Source organism: Egretta garzetta, unplaced genomic scaffold (genome assembly GCF_000687185.1).
Source record: "Egretta garzetta isolate BGI_Z169 unplaced genomic scaffold, ASM68718v1 scaffold122, whole genome shotgun sequence".
Taxonomy (NCBI): domain Eukaryota; kingdom Metazoa; phylum Chordata; class Aves; order Pelecaniformes; family Ardeidae; genus Egretta; species Egretta garzetta.
In genome coordinates, this window is record NW_009258886.1 from 778,324 (window position 1) to 790,207 (window position 11,884).

Consider the following 11,884-nt stretch of genomic DNA (forward strand, 5'->3'; position numbering starts at 1 on the left):
TATAGCAACCCTCTGAAAAATAAGAAAGCTGCTCTACATCCCTGACGTGACGTTAGAGTACAGAATAATTTTCTTTAGACATCGAAGTCAGACAAGCACAATTTTCAGAAGTACATTAAATAGTATTTATTGAGTTTGTAATTTCAGGGGCAAAGCTATAATCTCAGTCCCAGCTATTCACACATTGTGGCACTGAGCCCTCATGTTCTTTCACCCATTCAACAAATGAACAATAACATGGAACATCATAAAGAGGGCATTTGAAAAAAACCCCCTGTACCCTCAGTTTTGAAAACAGGAAACAAACTCAAGTCTTCTTCTCATTCACAAATACGTTTGCCTTCTTGATTAAACATAGTGTGTTTTTGCAGAAGAATGGACTCATCCTCCTGATGTTTGGGAGAAGGTATGGGATGGTTGATCGGAAAGAAAGTAAAGTAAACTACGGAAAGCACTGAGAGCTTTTCCATATGAGCACAGTGACAGCTGGATGGTTAATGCAGACTTCAGACTGTAAGGAGTTCCTCATAAGAGGGAGGGATGCTAGCAAATACCCAGCTGGGGAGAGGCCCTCTTTTGGGGAAGCCTTGGTGTCTGGGACTGATTCTCTGGGTACACATGGTCAACAAACCATCAAGAGCCTGCCAGTAAAATCTTATGGCAGAGGGTTTTTTTTCATTTTCACCATGGTGACCCTTCTGCGTAGTAAAAAAAAAAAAAAAGGCATCACACAATATACACAGATCCATATTTACAGAATAAGTGGCAAAAGAGGAAATTAGATACAGTGACATTTATGTCCAGGCATTAACAAACAAGATCCCTCATGTTGATTCTGGGGTTATTCACAGTTCATTTAAGCAAGTCTTTTTCTCTGCACATGGGTTCTCTTGTTTTGCAAAAAAGAGCCGGCAGGATGTCTCACTGTAAGAAACAGATGCTCGCTCTCCCCTAAACCATGGTCATGACCTTCAGAGAGGCTGGTTGGAATCTCCTAATCTTCTTCTTTAGTGCCTTCGAAGCTTTGATGCGACAGATTTTGGGCACTGGGGGAAGAGGCTTGGAAGAGGCCTGGACAGCCCCCGATTGTCTGACCGAACCTTCAGGCCAAATCAGCTCACTTTCATCCCCCTCATCATAGTCAAGGGCAAGGCTGCTACTGTTGCTGCTGCCATCCGAATCGCTTTCACTGGACTCGCTGTCCCCAAAACGGTTCGCCGTGAAATCGCTGACCTCCCCTTCGCTGGTCTCTGCGATGGTGGAGTGAAAGAGGGAAGCGCACTCTGCAGAGTACTCGGAGTGGTCCGACTCACTTTTGGCGTAAGCTCCGTGGCGCTGACTCTTGGGACGAGCCCTCATGCTGACAGTGCGCAGGACACCAGCCCTCCTTGCCGGCGCAAGCTGCTTCAAGGGAATACAGTGCGTTGGCAGAGGCTCTGTAGAGCTCTGGCCTGGACGGCACGGCGGGGAGCCTGACTGGCACAGGGAACAGGCTAGACTCCGAGCACGACCTGCCGGTCACGTCACCGGAATACGAAGGTCTCCGCACGAGGCTCTTCGCTCCCGGTGGTCTTTGGGGCTGATTCCACTCCGCAGGCAGCCTGGCAGCCCCATGGGACCCCCTTGCCTTCTCCATGCAAAAGGCTTGCTTCCCGGGCCGTAGCACCTTTTCACTGTTCCTCCTCTTTATCTTCACTGCCTTTGTTTTGGAGCTGGCAAACTTGACCCGGACTTGGTGGGATTCTGCAGGGACGAACTGAGCATGAACGAACTCACCCCGTGCCACTCGCTCGTGACAGCCGGCATTAGCCAGTTTGGCATTGCCACACCTTTTGAGGGGCAGCTTTCTGGGTGGGACAGCTTTAGGGTTCCAGGTGCCCGGGCTGGAGTCCTCCTGGCACAGCTGCGAGCAGGATGAACTGCGCTCCACGCTGCTCTCCGTTGCCTCTGAGAGAGGAGAGCCCCTTGCTGCTGACTTGGCAGGGTAACAACTATTCACAGCTGATGGCTCTGCGTCAGGCCGAGGGGATGGCTGTTCTTCATTCACACAGTGCATAGTCTCCTGCTGCTTGGCACATTCCCCCTCCGGCACCTCTGTCTGCAGCTTCCCTTCAGCTTTGTTACTTTCCAGAGAACTCGCTTGTTTTTCCAGTTGGCTACTGCTGCTGTTAATTTTCACTCCGCCGATGCTCGGGGTTATAATGAGTCTCTGGTGCATTGTGGCTGGCTGGCTCTTTGTTGAAACCCACTCACTGGCATCAGCCCGGTTGTTCCCTTTGCATCTCGTCAGCTGCAGTAATTTATTGATGTAACCCCCTGGCTTGGCCTCAGCGGTTGGCCTAGTCCTAATCAAGCTGGGACCCGTGGCACTAGGCATGGGTTTGCTGGGAGGAGCCTGGAGGTCTCCTTCTGGGGATGTCCCCACCAGGGAGAAAAGGGGACTTTGTAAAGCCACCGCATGAAGGGGGCTTGGGTAAGGATACACATCAATGCCATTCTTGGAGACCAAGTCGTTCTGGAATTTGGGGTCCACGCTGAGCAAGTGCATGTCTCCAGTATGGCACAGAGGCAACATGGATTTGGGATCTGTCTCTTTCTGAAATCTAGCGTCTGCCGGAATGAGTCTTTCCAAGTCACCTACGCAGTGGATGAAAATAAATAACCTAATTAAATCACAGACAATTACATTCAAATTGGCTTATGCTAAAAGTGCTATTTCAGAAGGATGTGCTAGCTTTTACTAAAATCAGTAGCATGAATGATGAAAATAGTTTCAGTCCTCCAAGATCACTGAATTACTTCAAGGCTTTTATTCACCTGAGCATAACAGAGATTAGAATGTATTTTAATGCCAATAATAAAATTCACCCCTTTGCAGGAAATTTAAACTGTGCTATTTGGATGAAAGTAAATCTGTGCATACATAAAAATGTTCTAGAATGTCATAGACTAACAGGAACCCAACCAACTAAACAAAAATAGGGGATTATTTTTATTTCTTAGCAGAGATAAAAAGTGAATCAACAACCAGAAAGCCTGAAGCTGAATGTCATGTAAAATTATCCAATACAACAGATACACTTTCTGAAGACTTTTACCCCAGGATAAGATAAAGACTTCCTCTGGATATATGACTAACTCAGAAATTCCTGACATTTCCAGCATGCAGAGTCAATGGTATTTTTTTTTAAGTGGTTAAATTTGAATTCCAGCTTTTCCTCCAACCCTTTTCACATGTCTTGGAAAAATCTATAGTACTCAACCAGCTGCTTTAAGAGGACTTAAGCAGACACTAGGCTACAGTGTTTCTTAACCTCTTAAATGCTGGAAGCTGTAGTTGTTTATTCTTTTGCATCTGGCTTTAGTAAGGCATTAGCAAACAGAAGTGCTCAATGCACACGAGAGCCCCATTAAGACTCATGTGTCCCATAGCCCAGAGAGTGACGTGATTCTACTTTTCCTTAACCCCAAACCCAGTGAAACCTCCTAACTGGATCTCTCATTTCATTTGATAACAACATTACCAGTCTCATGCTTTTCTCAATTAAGTAACTTCTTACAGTATTCAATTCCAGAAAGAAATATTCAGAGGTTTTATTAAATGGCAAAAAATTCTGTGTGCAGGGTTTTTAAAAGTCAACCTTAAGGATGTGGAAGGGACTAAAGAGCTTTTACTTTGGCAGGGAAAAAAATCAAAGGCAGATGGGAGGCTCAGTCCCAGAAAATGGCATTTATGGCCACCAATTCAGATCTCTTAAATTTTGGAGCACTGTCAAGGTTGCTGTAAGTTACACTCAACTGCTGCACCTTTCTCTCAGGAGCATCTCCTGTGCACTGAGAGGACAGGCTGTGTTCTTGTGTGAAGTAAATGTTCCATTCAGACAAGTCATCCCATAGAGCGCTATGGTGCTGTGTTACCCCTGGTACTAGGAGTACTGGAACCATCTGCAGTTAGCTTGGATTGCTTTGTACAACAGTGCAGACTTCAGTGCCAAACAAAGCCTCAGCTAACTGATTTCCTGGCTGCTTCATGCTTCCAGGAAACCCAACCAGCAAATCCAACCACATATTTCACTCACAGTGACTATTTCTGTCCTGTGGCAGGAAGCTTTTGGAAGACTTCAAAATTTGCCATTGTCTGCAGTGTCCTACCTAAGGCACTTACTTACACTTACTTTGCTACAGCAAATGTTAGGATGATCATTTCTCAAACAATATTATTTTCATAATGAAAATTCTGTAGGGAATTGTTGGCAGTGTGTAGTGGTGCTCTCCTGTGCAAATAAACCAGGAAGGTATCAAAAGAATCCTGTGCTTGTAGTGTCTCAGCAAGCTTTCCGCTTGCCACTGAAAGAAAAGGCAATGTTTGTACCTGCAGTTACCTGTGGGGACAAGGTAAAGAGAGGAAAAGAGAAATTTATTCCCATCTCCAAATGATGCTTTTCTGAAGTAACATCCTGCCCGGCTTCCTGCAATGTGGTCAATTTTGCAAGAATTGTTTCTTCAAGACTACACCCACGACTTATGTTTCTCACACTGAAGGAAGTAAGAGGTTGTGGCCAGGAAGAAGGGAGGTGGTGGTGGCGGCAAAAGGAAGGAGGGTTGAAGGAGGTCTGTAGCCTCACTCCCGCACCCCTACTTAACATCAGCTATCTGTTTTTCTGCTAGGCTATCTCCATATCCAAAAAACCATAAAGCCCCCAGGGTTTTAGCTAAATGTTGCAAGGCAGGAAAGTTTCTGATAGAACAAGAAGTTGGTAATTTGAACATGGAAGCCATGGATTATTGAGCTCAGCTCCATCCCCAGCCCCCAAGAAGCCTTGAGAAGACTCTGCTTTTATGCTACAATTTACCACCATTGCTTCAGGTGTGTCTGTGTACAAAGGTACAGAGCAGGTGGCCTTTGCTTCTGCTCCACAAAAGCCAGAGGTGAGCTAGCTCAGGTCAAGACACTGTGGGAATGACTTCAGGGTGACACGGTACTTGAAATGATGTTCCCTATGGCTTCCCTGTTTCTATAATGGAACTGTCACACATCTGGTTGGGTCACCATACAAACTACACTAACACAAGGTTGCTTTGAGGCCATGGAAGGACCCAAAATAAGAAGTGATATGATGTCACTTCACAGATCAGTAAACAAGAGATCGGGAATATTCATGGGGACTTGTCCATTTTGTCTAAAGGTAAGATACAAATTCATGGTTGATCCACTATTAGGCTCATGATTGGTTCCTAGACAGTCAATTCACCTTTGGTGTCTGTTATCCCTAACTGTATGTAATAAATTATGAAAAAGCGTATTGTTTGAGTCCACATTAATTTGAATAAATAGGGCAAGGTATATATAAGTATTATCATACTCATTTTACAACAGATTGAGAAAACAGGCACTAAGTCTGGAAGTGTCTCTTTCTCCTTAGATTTCTGTAAAATCTTTCTCAGTAAAATGCATTCCCTCTAGTTTTGAATTCACCTTATATTTTTCATACATCCCTGCACCTTCACAGAAGGTATTTCAAATACCGCAGGTAAGTTAAAAAACCGATCTCAACATTCATTACAATTTTATCTCATGTACTTAAACATTTTTCTATTTCTAAATGCATATGCCCTCACATTTGTTGCTGTTTAAAAGTATCCGAGTATGGAGACAAGTGAAAGTTGGACAGTGAACAGTTTGGCTCTGTGGTTCGGATTAATTCTCACTTTGTGTATTGAAAATGAATGCTGTATATTTATTACACATTGGTATATTAGGTCCTAAAAGTAATAACCAGCATTCTGCCCTCCTCTTGAATGAGTATCCAGTTCTGTAGTTGATTACCTGTGGAAACCGGCCTCGGTCGGGACCTGGCAGCAGTTTCAGAAATGTCCGTGCCAGCTGTAATCCGACATCCATCGCTGACATAGGTTCCCTGCTGTTGGAAGCTGGTGGCGTGCACAGTAGTTTCATCTGCAGACTTGGGTCGGTAATCAAACACACTGAGCCGCGCTTTAGGGTGTTGAGAGCCAGGCAAGAGACTGGTGTGGGAGGAGGAGATGGACTCACTGTACACAGAGGTACAGGAATTGGAGAGTGAGCAAGAACCACCATCGCTCAGGTCATAGAAGCCTTCAGAGTTAAAATAAATAGGAAGATATTTCTTATTTACAGTAACTAAACATGCTCTGTAGAAGAAAAATGCAGAGAATAAAATAAATCTTCATTTGCTATGTGCCACCAGCCTAAATTCACGATCATTTCTCTGGGTAACTTTAGCAGAAGTAAAATTCTACCACCTTTTATTGGGCTTGTGCATATTTACTCGGCATGCACATGCATGCTTAGTTCTGAGGGTGGGATGGGAAGAAGTGCAGCACCATCACACCCAGTTCTTCACTGGAGAACGTCTTTGGGGACTATTATGCAAATGGTGTAAAGGAGGGCTGTCTGACACTGGTGTAACTTGTGCTGGGTGCATACAAGCACAGATTGGCTGGGAAAGAACAGTAAAACTAGCTTGTGATCAGAGCTGCCAAGTCTATGATAGCTGGAATGTCTAAGGGCAGAGAATGGGGGCTATCTTCCCTCTCCAGGTCTTGTGATCGCTGCCAATTAATTATGTAAGTATTAATAAAGGCTCTGTATAAATTCAAGATAGGAATTTTTATTATTCCTCTCTATGTGAAGCAAACAGAAAAGGAAGCTGCTTCCTTTTGAACTGTGTCTATGTGCCTAAGTGCACAACTCCTGAACTTCAATGCTCAACAGGAATTTGCACTTTTTATACCCACTCTAAGGACTGGTCTGCAAATCTGTATGCTGTAAATAAAAAAAAAAAAAAAAAAAATCTTTCCGTGTCTCACTGAAGACTTAAGGCTTTTAAAAATTCTGTTTAAAAAGGTGTATTCCCATTGTCCCAGACTAGGTAACAGAAACTGGTTTTAACAGACATCCTATCTATAAAAGTCTGCAGTACAGCATGCTCTGTCAATCAGACCAGAAACCTGGAACTCAATCTCTTTCTGTCCAGAAGAGCTTTAGTCAGCAAATTGCTGGGCTGGTTTTCCTCAGTGTCTTTTGACAGAGCTGTTTCATTTTTATACAAATGACCAAACATTCATGTGGCCAGAGCACTGCAGTGGTAGTGATCTTCTAAGCCTTAGGGAGGTTCAGGACCCTTCCTGGATCCAAGAAGAGCACTGACGTGGATGATGGTATCTTTCACTTCTAGTAAGTACTCTCGCCACTTTGCCAATGGTCATTCTGCACTGCACAAGGTAATGAATTAATAAACCCGTCTTCTCCTCCTCCTCCCATTTTTGGCTAAAATGTCCATTTTAAAGTAAAAAAAAAAATCCAGAAAAAATACTGTTTGGGTGAATAAGCATTTTCCATCTCAATCAACTTTGCAGGAAAATTCCCACCAGCTCTGTAAGTGTGCTCTGGGCCAGATGAGAGCTCTCCACCTCAGCCACGGGGCACTGTTTCTGACCGAACAACAGGGAGAGTTTTGCTCAGCAGCTGACACCCTGCAGTCCTCCTAGCACCACACCCCTGGGAATAAACGACCAAGTGCACATTACCTGAGCTGGGCCGGCTGTCACTATCCAAGTATTCACTGGAGGTCTTACTGACGTCCAATTTCAGCTCGCTTATTCGCTGGTCTAGCTGATCCAGGTGGCTTTTCAAGCCGACATCCTGTCTCCTCAGACGAGACTAATTCACAAGTCGAGGGAAGAAGGAGGAAATGAAGAATAATCACAGTTAGAATCTCAGCAGCAACCCATGAATTCGAGCCATCTGTGCCGGACAGATTCTGCTCTTGAGAAGCGTTTTGCTTAGCTAGGGACTGTTGCAATTGGCTCTCTGTAACGGGACTGACATAATGGACAAGTACAAAACATTCTGTTTCTCAGTATATATTGTCTTCTGCCCAGCTGAACATGTTCTCAAAACTGAATATACTTTAACCTTTGGGGTTTTGTTACACCTATGGCAGGAACTGTATCTCCAAAGAGGATGGCAATCTTTTAACTAATTAACATACAGATATACAAACTGAGTTTTGCCATACACTGCCTCTGAGCAGAGGATGAGGTAAATATTATGGATTGTCTACGTAAACTCTCAGATGCCGCCTGATGAAAGGAAACCGCTGTATGCAAAGGTATCTCATTGCCACGCAAAGTGAAGGCAGCATACTCATTTCTGTAAAACCCTTGGCTTTGATGACACGCCTTTACAGTTGAAAGGGTATGCTGAGGTACAGGGAACACACAAATTCTGACATCTATTTTGCTGAACACTTTCCTTGCACGTCCTGTGGCTAGATACTTCCACACGTTTTATGCAAGGAGGAGGTGGCATTTGAATGCTACCGTGAAAACGACCGTATTTAAAATAAATGGTGTCTCAAGCTTATGAATAATCCTTCAGGAGCCAGCAACAAGGTCCTGGGCCCACTGCAATCCCCAACCAGGCTGATCTGAGGTAACAGCCCCCGCGGTTGCACCCCCCCTATGTCTGCCGTCAGCCTGGCGAGGCAGATGGCCAGGCGTTAGGTTCCAGCCAAAGAACCACAGTCGGTTTCTGTCACGAACTTCTCACATGGCACGAGGCAAATTATCTCAGCCCCGTCGCTATTTAGGCAGCTTCTAATTATATCACGCCTCACCATCCATCCAGCAGTACATTACAGAAAGGCGGTCTCTCAAAGTTGGTCGTAAAGTTGTGCTCACAGCCTTTCGGGGGCCGGGTTTCCACCAAGTAATGGCAAGAAAAACATGACTAAGATTCTTCCTTATGAGTACGTTTCAGGTTTAAAAATGCAGGTGGCAGTTCTAGCAGCATTTCCAACATTAAATATGAAAAAAATACAATCTAGGTCCCTTGAACTTATTAAAGTATCTGCCAAATTAATGACACAGAAAATCAAAATCACTATGTACACATAATCCAAACACACTTCCTTGTGTTTGGATTATTCAGCTTTTAGTATTTACATTTTTAGGTTTCTCCATAGATATAAATACTAAAAGCAAGCAAAGCTAGGATCCTAAGGTACTTGGTAAATGATTAAAAAGTGGGATTCAAGGAAAAGAGAAAAAAAAAGACAGATGTCCTGAGTCTCACAAGACAACTGTTACGGCTGGTGAGGCTGGTGAGAAGAATAAAAGGGTATTTCTAGCATGCTTTTATGGAGAACTGGAGGAACACATAAGACATGAGAAATAAAGCCCCTTTTTGTTAGCGTCACACATCTAGAAAGGTTTAAGCTCAAGAGGCTCATTACTGCTTCCTAGGAAAACCTGTGGTGATTTTCCCTTTTCCTGTTTCATAGAAACAAAAAGGAAGGGAAGAACTGGATAATAAAGGAGATTTTCTACCCCATCTGAATGATGATTGTACGACCTCCTCAGCATTTCTTTATTTCCTTTAACGTGAAAAAGCAAAAACATGCCATGCCTCCTCCAATCCCACCTACTCAGGAAATCACGAAGTTTTGTTTTCACGGCTGGAATTAATTGCTTAATGATTAATGTTTTGCCAGCCAATCCCTCAGTCTGGGGTTTCTGATTAATGGCAAAGAGGCCACAAGGCTCCCAGGTATTCAAAGATTATTTATTATACCTCCAGGTTCTGTCTGCGCTTTCACAGCATTTTAACCAACACACATGATTTACATCATCGTTTTTAACCCTTTTATGGTGTCTCACACCATTGGGTTTTCATGTTTCCGGCAGACTTTGTAGCTTTGATCTTTCAGCTAACTCCTTCTGCAGTCCGAGACAAGAAGCATTCCTCAAACCATTTGGGTAAGGATGACTTTTCCGGTGTGTTTGCTTGAGGTTGTTATTGCTCCAATAACCACGCTAAGCAGCACCCAGAACAATAAACCCTAAACACACTACTCTTTCTCAATTCTCTACATGAATTTTACATGAGACAAAACCTTGCAGGTGAAACCATCTGTTTGCTTTGGGCAATGCAGCTGCGAAGACTTCTGTGCACTGCAGAATGCAGGACCAGACTTTCCAAATTAACTTATACTATCGATGGCCCACAGTTTTGGGGAGCCAAGTCTGGGATATCATCATACCACTCATTTTTCAGAAGGAAGAACTGTCTCTGTAAAGCACGTTCCTTTAAGTCAACACAAATTGGCACCCCAAATCAAGTCACCAAAACCCACTGGTCATACTTGACCAATCTTCTCAACTATTAATCTCTTCAGTTACAGGGGACGTGGACATTTATTGGTTGTACATTAGCACCAGATAGTTTTATTAATCCAACTGTATTTTGGAATGGATGAAAGATAGCATTAATCTTATCCAGCTTTGCACATCTAAAATTTATTCACCCTTCGGTCTTTTTGTAACTGATGGTGCAAAGCAGCCAGTTTCAGAGGAAAATTAATCTCACCTACCCCAGATCCTTATTACAGAGTGAGGTGAATTCCTTCCGGAAGCACATTTTTCTCTCAGCTGCCAAAACCTTTTAGTTTAATATTAAAAAAAAAATAAAAATCCCTGTCTTAAAACATGTTTTTTTCTATTTAAAACTATCTAAAAGGGAAAAGAAAATCTGTGCAAATTGCAGGATACCAAGTGCATCTTTTTTTTCTCTTCAGTATGATGTGTCGCTTCTCACATTTTTGTAACATCATAAGCCACCCGAAAGCTTGCAAAACAAAATAATCAGATTCAAATCAAATCAACAAATTTTTATAAATATGTTCTCTGCGGAAACAGCTGAGAAAATACTGGATGCTGCAGCCTTAGGTATCCATCTACTTTGACAGTGAAAGTGTCGTAGATTTCTTTCTTTGTATTAGCCTGAATTTGCATCTCTTCTTTTTCCTCTATGTCACCATGATATAGTTCGGCCAAGAGACTAGTTTACCACCTTTGGGATCACTGACAGTAGATGGCATGACTTAAGTCTGCTTCTCTTCTGCTGCAGAGAGTTGGTCCTGCCTGCACACCAGAGTAACTTGCAGCTGCCAGAAGAGCCCCTGGCCAACAAAAAGAGCCACTGGCTGGGGCAAAAAAGGACATGACTGCTAGGGGCAGCGGAAAGCCCGCAGCCTTGCTGCCTACAGCAGACCACTGGAAAGGCCAGCTGCTGGCTGTTGCTGGTACCTGTTGTTGGGGAAGCGACTGGGATGCTGGAGTGGCATCCACACCATCGCATTTGATGGCTCTGCTCCACCCATTCCTGCCAGTGGCACTTGACTCCTTGAGGGTATAGAATCATAGAATCATTTAGGTTGGAAAAGACCTTTAAGATCATCAAGTCCAACCTTTAACCTAACCCTGCCATCCCACCACTAAACCATGTCCCTAAGCCCCTCGTCTGCCCATCTTTTAAATACCTCCAGGGATGGGGACCACTTCCCCGGGCAGCCCGTTCCAATGCTTAACAACCATTTTGGTGAAAAAATTTTTCCTAATGTCCAACCTAAACCTCCCCGGCACAATTTGAGGCCATTTCCCCTTGTCCTATTGCCCCTTACCTGGGAGAAGAGACCAACACCCACCTCACTACAACCGTCTTTCAGGGAGTTGTAGTGGGTGATAAGGTACTGCTTCTGCTCTTCTGTTTCTCACCTTACCACAACAGGAGAAGCCTGGCTTGACTCTATCTGCCTTCTTTCCATTGCCGAGATGCCTTCAGCCTCTCCAGCTGATGCAGCTTCCCCATTTTACATTGCAAGGACCAAAGTTTTTATGAATTAAACCACGACCACACTAAAGCCGAGGGCTACAGCCCTACTTGAAACTTGGATCAAGATACACTGCAAGGCAAAGCTACATTTACATTGTTAATGAGTTTCTCAATCTGAAAGCTTATAGAGCAGCGATCAAATACCCTATCGTCCATGGGCCAAGAACA

General features: G+C 43.8%; 1 protein-coding gene across 1 annotated transcript; it reads right to left on the reverse strand.

The window, feature by feature from the left end:
* Positions 1 to 951: 951 nt before the first annotated feature.
* Positions 952 to 11,648, reverse strand: DACT2 (dishevelled binding antagonist of beta catenin 2). The gene is given in 5 exon segments (XM_035889633.1): positions 952 to 1,396; positions 1,398 to 2,637; positions 5,828 to 6,115; positions 7,570 to 7,702; positions 11,604 to 11,648. Coding segments are annotated over 5 exon segments (2,151 nt in total).
* Between the last annotated feature and the right edge of the window lie 236 nt (positions 11,649 to 11,884).